Raw genomic sequence first — 9,782 nt, forward strand, 5'->3', positions numbered from 1 at the left:
GCTCTAACGGCTTTGCTTCGAGGCCGCACAATGCAGCGAGAAAGGAGCCCGGCGCTGCCGCCCCGGGGCGCCCTGTGCTGTCCCTCTCCCGCTCCATCGGCAACACTCCCTGTACGTCAACAGAGGTAGAGGGTGGGCTGCTTTATCTCCCCTGAAGCAAGAGCATGGAAAATGGGATCTATGTTTTCCCCAATTAACGGCTTTTAAGGTGCCTGCTTCTCACCCTTGCTGCTGGCATGCAGTCTCTCCCGCTCCATCGGCAACACTCCCTGTACGTCAACAGAGGTAGAGGGTGGGCTGCTTTATCTCCCCTGAAGCAAGAGCATGGAAAATGGGATCTATGTTTTCCCCAATTAACGGCTTTTAAGGTGCCTGCTTCTCACCCTTGCTGCTGGCATGCAGTTACAGAAGTATGTGGCTGTTGGCTGGGGCTGGCTGATGCTACTGGTCCCTTTCCTGGGCTCGGCAAGAAACACCCACGTTGATCCCCTTTGTGTCCCTTTTCTAGAGGAGCTGCGGCAACGTGGCTTGCACGAGTGGCTGGCATCGCTGTCTTTCGATAACCCTGATTGTCCTGACCTGCAGCTGACCATGGGTGCAGTAATTGTGGAAGAAATTAGGGTGGCTGTAGAAGCAGCCACAGGATTCAGGTGTTCAGCTGGGATCTCGCACAACAAGGTACGTGTGTAACACATCAGCCTGATTTCTTCTGAGTAGCAGAGTCAGAATGTGCTGTAGACACTCTCCCATGCACTCTTCCAAGTGTCCTGTAGAAGATGAGCTGTGTGGGGAATGCAGCTGTGTGTGAGCACACTTTCAGGGAAATTATAGGACGTCTGGGAAGGGGAGGAGTTTTTTTCCCAGAGATGTGGCCTATGCAGTCAAGCACTCAATTAATTTACTGCCTGGATTCCTGGGGTACCCTAATGAGTTAGTTCACTAGGAAGAAAAGGGTTTTAAGTCCCCCAGGAGAGTTTTCTTCAGGAAAAAACATGAGCTTAAAAAGCAGGAAACCTCCACCTTGAGTTTTAGGCAACAGTGGCGGTAGCCAGGGAATGGTTTTTACTGACACAAATTCCCAGCGACTTGGAGGAAGAATAATACTCGTTTGGGGCACTGAGGTGAGTCGGGTTGCTTTTCCTCTTTCTGGTCAATTAGTCTTTACCCCTGCTGTGGGGGCTGCTCAGCCAGCTGCTGAGAGCAGCCGCAGGAGCACTTGGTGCATGACAGCAGCTGCAGAAACAAACGGACTTTGATGCTGCAGCTATAGAGGGTTTTCTGCTGGGTGAAATGCAGGGTGTTTCATTCATTTCATTCTTTGCAGAAAAGGTTTGTACCTACAGAGGTGAGCTGGCTTTGGAAGCACTGTAGCGTGTTCTGCACAGCCACAGGCTCTGGTAATCTCTGCATTGTGCTTGCTGGTATAGATATACAGTTCTTCAGTGATAGCACAGTACATCATAATTTCCTTACTCCCTTTTAAGAAGAAAAAAAAAAAAGAATGCTGGCATAGCAAATGGAAGCTGTGAGAAGCTGCTAAGGATAGCAGGGATGTTCTCTGTTATTCTTGATTAAAGAGAGCAAAAGGCAAATTGAACTTCCCTTCCACTGGAAATTTCTACACCGGTGATCCTCCTCAGCTAGCTCATTTCTGCCTCACAGTCTGCTCTAGTTTCAAGGTGAGCCGGTGCAGAACTAGCTCCAGCACCTGTGTACAGCTGGTAATAGTTCCAGTTGTTTCTGCAGCAGTCTAAGATGAAATTTATCTTCCTTAAGTTCCAAAGCATCCATTTAGTCTTGATCCTTTTCTTTTTTTAGTCAGAGCGTGCATTTCTAAAGTCATAACTGTACAGGTAAGCCCCTTTTGCAAAGAATGAAACAAGTGCTAGGTGCTCTCAGTAAACCACCCTGCATTTCACCCAGCAGGAAACCCTCTATAGCTGCAGCATCAAAGTCCGTTTGTTTCTGCAGCTGCTGTCATGCACCAAGTGCTCCTGCGGCTGCTCTCAGCAGCTGGCTGAGCATCACCCAAAGCGCGGCCAGCAGGGGTAAAGACTGATTGACCAGAAAGAGGAAAAGCAACCCGACTCACCTCAGTGCCCCAAACGGGTATTATTCTTCTTCCTCCAAGTCGCTGGGAATTTGTGTCAGTAAAAACCATTCCCTGGCTACCGCCACTGTTGCCTAAAACTCAAGGTGGAGGTTTCCTGCTTTTTAAGCTCATGTTTTTTCCTGAAGAAAACTCTCCTGGGGGACTTTTCTTCCTAGTGAGCTAACTTGTTAGAATAAACCAGGAACCCAGTTGATAAATGAGACCAAATAATTGAATGAGCTATTTGGAAGCACCTGGAGGATAACAGCATGGTTTTATCAAGAACCACTCATGCCAAACTCGTTTATGTGCCCTCTTTGCCAGCGTAAGTGGCCTAATGTACAGAAGAAACTGCAGATGTGAAGTGTTGACCTTAAGGTTTGTAATGCACCTCACCCCGAGTTGCATAAGCTGACGATGACACCCTAGCAAAACACATGACTGAGGTTATTTGAAGGGCATGCATCTAGCTGAAGAAAATCTTACTGTTTTCCATAATGATTTTGTTCAGTGAGTTGCACTCAAATTGGGATGTTTAGAGTGGGATCCTGGGGGGATCCTCTGAGGTCAACTGAAAGCCGGTGTTTTCACTGAAGCCTATAGAGGCTTCAGCTTCAGCTGTAGGAATTCAGGTGATGCTAAGCACAGATGGGGCTCAGGGCCTGGGCTGTGAGAGTTCTGGGAGGTGAAATTAGAACTGAAATTCTGGGCTTGGAAAAGCCCAGAAACAGTCTGAAATCACCAAGCAGTGCTTCTTATGCTCTTCACTGACTGTTTTTGTGGTTTATAGGAAAAAAGCAACCAGCAGGCTTTTGGCTAAGTCGCAGTAAGTCAGAAAGTAGCCTGGAGTTATTGTGGCCAAGCATCAGGATGAGTCAGTAATATGAGTGCTCTTGTAGAAATGGCAAATCCTGTTTCAGCATGTGCAGATTAGAGAAGGTGTCAAAAAAAGTAAATTATTTCTCCCCATGAAGTCTCAGTGATTGGTTCAGCTTGTAGCACTTCACTTTATGAACAGTGTGGGTACACTTGGAAGAGTCTCCAGTGAAACAAGAGTAACAATAATTGGACATCTGGAAAATGACTGGATATGAAAAGTTGAAGGAAAGGGATCTACTTTGTCTAGAAAAGAGTGAGAACGTATGTAAGCCTGTAAAACAGGTTGTTAATAAAGGTCATAGCTCCATAGGCAGGAAAGAAGTTTTGCTTAGTTATAGGATGTGTGGTAAAGCAGTGAAAGAGGAAATTATTAGACTTGTTCAAAAAAAACCCCAAACACCCAGCTAAACGTATTTCAAGCTGGTCTGTGTATTCTTGATTCTGTGGTAGATTAGAGTGGGAGGGGAAGCTGTATAGCAGATAGGCTAGAGAACATCCCTTCCAGGCTAGCAATTCTGTATTTTGCAGATTTCCTTTTGCAGCATTATGCTGCTGTTGACCTCGCAGAGAGAAGATTAAAATAGTGACACTGAGAAAAAGCAAGACAAACACAGAAGATGGAGCAAGACATAGTGAGAGAAATAGCCTGGGGAGGATTATGTGGATGCTCTGGAAGCTCTAGCGTGCTTGCCTGATGGAAAACTAAGTCAGCCAGAACAGGTGATAGATCCAGATCCCCTAAGCTGCCTGAAGCAGGAGTCCAGCCCTTTGCAGAGCTAGAAGTCAGCAGCAGTGCTTTCAGAGTATCCAGCCAGTGTGTGCCAAGTCCCAAGGTGGGTACTACCTGGGAGCAAGCAACGATGCAACCTGCATGTCCTTCCTAGTAGCTATTCCGAATGCAGCTCTTAGAGGTGATACAGCACAAGCCGTTAGGTAGAGTCACAGTAAAGTCAGTGCAAAGTTTGTAATAACAGGGTTTCCACACTCTTGTGTTGCAGACACTGGCAAAACTGGCCTGTGGGTTAAACAAGCCCAACCGCCAGACGCTAGTATCTTCACGATTTGTCCCGCAGCTCTTCAGCCAACTTCCTGTCAGCAATATGTAAGTACTGGGGAGCTGCCTGCTTTTGTGCAGCTTGGGGCTCACGCTGAGCTGCTCTGTGGCAAGAGCATGTATTTGAAATGCTGGTGCTGTGTGCTTCCACAATCCAGGCTTTTATCAGGAAGAGAGCCCTGTTTGTCTTTATTCTTGTGGTACTTGCTCCTGTTGGAGCAGATGTGGTTTGGTTTTGAGCATCCACACTGTGTGCAAGTACTTTTCCTTGTATAGGGAAAAGTTAACCAGCACTGCTGCTCCAGAGGAATGGATCCCTGGTTCTGCTCTCCAGACCCGCACTGCTGCTGTCTGCCTTCAGTGTCGCACTAGGGATGGAGAGGGGGGTGTGTGGGAAAGGGTCCTGTCTGTGTAGGAGGAAGCAGGGAGCGTGTGAGGCATTCTTCAGAGTATGGTTTGGGATCACGTTTTGAAGATGGAGCTGAGGGAGAACAAACTGGGTGAGCCAAGGAGCAGTTCCCACTTCAACTCCTATGTATCCTTCTACTACAAGCGGAAGAGCTGTTATGTACGAAGTGTTCCTTTTTGTCCTGCTAGTTCCTGACTACTTCTAGCTGTCCTGATCTAGGGACAGCTGCTGCAAGAAGACTTGGCATAGTCTTCACATGATGCTTCACTTGTGGAAGCATTTCTCTTTCTCTTTCTTTCTCTGCTGTAGCCGTAACCTGGGAGGCAAGCTTGGCACTGCCATCACAGACGTCCTGGGAGTAGAGTACATCGGGCAGCTGACACAGTTCAGTGAGACAGAGCTCCAGTCTCACTTTGGAGACAAAACTGGGTAATGATAAACCACTCACCACAACTTGGCTCTTGGCAGGAACTGAGACTTCCTTTTGGACACAGGTTGTTCTGCTGTGATTAGGAAGGTTGGAAGGTAAAACTTCAGTGACATCTTTGAGAAGCATTGGTCTGGCAGGCCCACAAACAGGTTTCCAGTCTCGCCTGCTCCCAGGCACCCTCCCCAGGATAATGTTTTGCCTGTCAGCCAGCTCCTCTGCCTTTCTTTACAGTGTCTAAGGACAGGGCCAAGCTGTGGAAGGGCTCCCTGCAGGCTGGGAAGCAGGCAGGCTTGACAGTGTCATTACAGAGGAAATTACAAGGCTGGACTGGAGCCTGAAACGCCACTTCTGGGCCCAGAGCAGTGGTTGGGGTGCCCTGCAGACTGGTGAATTGTTGCCACTTCATGAGAAGAGGTGGAGGAGTTGTGCTGACAGGCAGTTGTGGCCTGAAGGAAGCCTGCCTGTTCAGCTGCGGCTGCAACTGCAGAGCTGGGGATGAGAGGCAGTCACAGCTTGCACAGAGCTGAAAGCACGGCTCAGCAGAAGGCTGACTTGCTGCCCAGAGATGCCTGCCTGTCTGTGGCTGCCTTCACCTCATGTTTCCTCTGTGGCTTTCAGGTCCTGGCTTTATGACTTGTGCAGAGGAATTGAAGAGGAACCTGTCAAAAACCGGTACCTGCCCCAGTCCATTGGCTGCAGCAAGAACTTCCCTGGGAGGACAGCCCTGGCCACGCAGAAGGAGGTACGAGAAACCTATATCTAGCACAAGGCTTGGCCTTTGCACTGGAGAAGATGAGAACACTAAAAGCTGAGACTAGCTTGCAAAACTGCTGCTTTTCTGTGTCATGGTGCCTTGGAACTCAGCCTAGGGGCTCAGTGGGAGGAGGTGGTTTGGGCCCCAAAATTAGGGAAATCCCTGTTTGACAGAAATGCACTGATGAACTCCTGCACAAAGAGGTCCAACCTTGTTGTAATTTCCACGAGCAAAACTGTGGGCCTGTGCTGTTCAAAAGGTATTCACGGTGCCAAGCTTCAAGGGCTTGGTTGCTAGAAAGAAGGTAACTAGCCCAAAGAAAGAGGGAGGATGCACCTTACCTGTTAGCTGGGGAAAGGTTCCCACACAGCTGTAGAGAGATGCAAAGAGAGATCCAGGGCAGCTGGATCCAGGGTCCAGGGGACCCAGATTACTTGGCAAAGTCTAGTAGTAATGCTGCAGGACTTGTATGGTATCTACAATGCCTTGGCTCCAGCGCTGAATCCTCACCTGGGCCAATTTCTCCAGGAGTACTCCAGATATGGGACCTCATGATAGTCTGTGTCCATTCCAGTCTGATCCCCCTCCAGCATTCCCCGGTGTGCAGAGCATTGCTCTGGCCTGGTGGCAGTGCTGCGAGCAGAGGCCCAACCTGCCTGTTACCGCTGTTTTGTCCAGGTGCAACACTGGCTCCTGCAGCTGGCCTTGGAGCTGGAATCCAGACTGATCAAGGACAGGAGCCAGGTAAGGAGAGGAGGCACAGGGACAGCATTCCCCCTTGCTGGCCTTCGGGAAGCCACGCAGCGCATTTGCACCGTGAGCTGTTTGCAGGAGGCTGAGAGTGGTGTGTGGTGGGAGAGGAAATCTGCTTGCCCTCAGATGTCTGCCTGTGTGCTGAGGTGCCCCAAGCAAAGAGGTGTGCAGGAGCCCGGCTAGGAAGGATGGTTTTGCCCCAGAACACTGCAGGGCTAAGGACAGTCCTTGTCCTGTGCTTTAGGATCCAGGGACCTGAAAGCCACTGCCCCTTCATCCTGCCACACTGCTGCTCCCTTGCAAGCCCCTTGCTGATGCAGCTCTGCCTGTGCTGTGGGCTGTGAGAGGAAGCGATACGCTCAAATCCAGATGGTAGACTGCAGGCCAGGGTGAGATTAATCTGCTAGCTTCATCACTGCAGGGGTCCAAGAAAAGGTGCGCAGCTGCCTTTTGAAGGAAAGCAAGGCCTAAGTGCTTCCTATCCTGTGGGGCACAGCTGTACAAGCACTTGCTGTCCTGTATCTCATCCCTTGGAGATCAGGCCAGGCAGGACAAGCTGCCATCTGTCACACAGCATCACCGGGAGGTTGTAGCTGATAGTACAGAGTTCTGGGCAGCGAGACGGTCTCCTCGGCCTTCCCTGCTCTTTCCTGCAGATGTCGCTGTAAACACAGCTACCTCTTCTCTCTGCAGAACCACCGAGTGGCCAAGCAGCTGATGGTGGTCATCCGCATGCAGGGAGACACCCGGGTGTCACGCTTTTGTGCTCTGTCCCGCTATGATGCCCAGAAGATGTGCAACGATGCTTTTGCCCTCATCCAAAACTGCAACATGGCTGGGGCTCACCAGGCGGCCTGGTGAGTGTGGAAGGAAGTGGTTCACGTCCCTGTCAGCGGTTGTTCTGCTGCGGGAGGTGCAGGATGAGCCAGGGACCTGACAGAAAGGAACGAAAGTGTTATGCTGACTGACAGGAAAAGTGATCCCCAGCACATGCACAGCAGAGTACAGCGACCTTCACTTGTTAGCGGTAGGACAGCTGTTGAGAGCCTGGCCTCTTCCTAGCCCCACATCTGGCGAGACACTTCTGACTTCTGTACTGGGAGCTGATGATTGCTACCGACAGGGGTTGTCCAGCTGGAGTGAGGCAGTCCTTGCCCTGCTGAGCTGGAAAAGCTAGCTAGGCCTCGCTCACCTCCCCTAAGGACAAAGGTGCTTTTTGGGAAGAGGCCATTGGGGCAGGAAGGAAAACTAAGGTGCACAGCTCCCGTATTCAACATTACTTCCTTCCTTCCTCCGGCTCTGCAGTGAAGGCTGAGGCATAGTTAAGGCAAGAAGGTCCTGTCCGTTCGGCTCCGACAAGACTGCTGCTCCCTTAAGGCCCTCTCACCTTGCCTGGGAGTCTCACAGCAGCTCTGGCCTGTGGTGGACTGAAAGTCCAGGCCGGCTGCCCCTGCTCCAGTGCCCTTTCCTTTGGGAAATGCTGTTCTGGGAAGAGGCTTTCTGCTCTGCGCAACACAGCCTGCTATGTCTGTGAGACTGTCCTGGAGGTAGCAATACTAACATTTTGTCAGAAGAAACATCTCTTCCACCCCTTGCCAGATACCTGGACTGCAGTTCCCCTGTCCCCTGCCTGCGAACATTTTATGTTGCTTAAAAGTCTCACCTCAAAAGACTTCTTGCTTCCCAGGCTGGTGTCTGAGCTGATGTTGGTCCGTCCTTTGCAGGTCTCCACCACTCATATCGGTGCTTCTCTCGGCAAGCAAGTTCTCAGAGCCTGCCACACTCCTCTCTGCAGGCATTGCCACTTTCCTGACGAGTGATACCCAGCCTGATGGCACTGCCACCGCCAGCCAAAATGCCACATCTTCTAGGAGGCCCAGGGTCAAGTTCTTTAGGAGCCCAAGCAAAGAGCTTAGACAGAAGCCAGCTAATGCTATTGAGTCATTCTTCCAAAAGGCGGCAGAAAGGCAGCAGTCACAGACGGCGGCAGCAACCAGCCTGCCCACTGCTACCTCTGCAGAGTCAGCTGTACCCAGCTCTCCAGAGCACCAAGAGAGAGATGCCGTTGGACTTGCCTCTGTGCAGTGTGACCTGGAGTCCCCTGTGAAGCAGAGTCCCAGAGATGGGAGCCCTACTTCTCCTTACAAGTGGCTTCCCTGTGAGAAGTCGCTGTCTGATGCTACACAAACACCCTCGACTCCACCGAGCTCCAGGACCCTTCTGAAATTAGAGCCAGCTATGGAAGGAAATGAGCAGAATTTGCCACCCTCTCCTGAGCTCGCCCTGCTCCCTCCTGCCTCGCCAGGGGACCAGCAGCGCTGTGAGAAGTGCGGCCAGCTCGTGCTGGTGTGGGAGTTCCCAGAGCACATGGACTACCACTTTGCCCTGGAGCTGCAAAGCTCCTTCCTGGAGCCCAGCGCGCCCACAGATCCAGCAGCAGCTCCCACCCCAAAGGCTGCAGCTTCCAGGTCTCCTGCCAAGGCAAAGAACAAGCTCAAGACTCCAGCAGGATCTAGTGCAAAACGACCCAGAGAAGGTGTGACAAGAACTTTAGATTTTTTCTTTAAGCGCTTACCTCCTTAACTCCCAGCCACGCTGGGAGTTTTTAAGATAATCAGTGTTTTTAAAGAATCAGTGTTTTTAAATACAGTTAAAAGTTTTTATACTGCCTGTCAGGTTTTAATGCAGAAAAGTCTAATAAATTATCTCTACTCCAAGCCTAAGAGGAACTGGAACTTGGGAATTGTGTATGATGCTGGACGTACCCAGTTTAGCTGGTGGCAGCTTGGTGCCACCAGAAGCTGCATGGTACTCTGACCTACACCTCCTGCCACGGGTATTTCCATAGCGTCACTGCTCAGTAATTCTGTTCCTACAGCTTCCTGTTCCTACTGTAAAAGCAGGTACTGTAAGCACAGTGGCTTATCCCAGGGAATCTCCAGCTAAGCCTAGGCCTGAACCCCTATCTAGTCACTTAGTATGAAGGCTTCACATCATGGTGGTTCTCCTCTGGCTGCAGTTGCAGGCCTTGCCCTTACTGTGTAACTTACATATGGTAGCTTAGCCCTGTGGTTCCTTCTCCCCTCTCCACCTGGAAGACACTGATTTTTATTTCCCCGCCCCTGCAATCAGGATTTTTGTTATAGATGGTTTGGCAGTTCCCTCCCTGTAGCAGTCCGTCACGTGATGCTTATCACCAGCTCTGGAGCACACAAGAAAGACTGCTTCTGTCAAATAAGATCTGAGGAAGCTGGAGCTGTACAGGCATACTTTTTTTTGGGCTTTTTGAAATCTCAGCACCAGTTCCTTGTAATGGCTATCAATACATAAACAGTCTACTGCTAGAGTCCTCATGGAAGGGATGGGAAACATGCTAGAGTCACACAGCCCTCTGTGAAAGCTTTCCTCCAT

The 9,782-nt window shown here is 50.4% G+C and overlaps 1 protein-coding gene across 1 annotated transcript; it reads left to right on the forward strand.

The window, feature by feature from the left end:
- The first annotated feature begins 236 nt into the window (after positions 1-236).
- On the forward strand, positions 237-9,034 carry POLH (polymerase (DNA directed), eta). Its single transcript, XM_009331107.1, has 8 exons — positions 237-285; positions 509-678; positions 3,970-4,073; positions 4,744-4,863; positions 5,483-5,606; positions 6,297-6,362; positions 7,065-7,228; positions 8,096-9,034. The coding sequence occupies exons 1-8, from the start codon at positions 237-239 to the stop codon at positions 8,952-8,954; spliced, it is 1,656 nt and encodes a 551-aa protein (XP_009329382.1). The 3' UTR covers positions 8,955-9,034.
- The last annotated feature ends 748 nt before the right edge of the window (positions 9,035-9,782 follow it).

The sequence above is a fragment of the Pygoscelis adeliae genome, unplaced genomic scaffold (assembly GCF_000699105.1).
Source record: "Pygoscelis adeliae isolate BGI_AS28 unplaced genomic scaffold, ASM69910v1 Scaffold218, whole genome shotgun sequence".
Lineage (NCBI taxonomy): Eukaryota > Metazoa > Chordata > Aves > Sphenisciformes > Spheniscidae > Pygoscelis > Pygoscelis adeliae.

Coding starts and splice junctions, on each gene's coding strand:
- POLH (XM_009331107.1), top strand. CDS start 237: ATGCAGTCTCTCCCGCTCCATCGGCAACACTCCCTGTACGTCAACAGA. Junction 286..508: donor CTCCCTGTACGTCAACAGAG/GTAGAGGGTGGG, acceptor TCCCTTTTCTAG/AGGAGCTGCGGCAACGTGGC. Junction 4,074..4,743: donor CAACTTCCTGTCAGCAATAT/GTAAGTACTGGG, acceptor TCTCTGCTGTAG/CCGTAACCTGGGAGGCAAGC.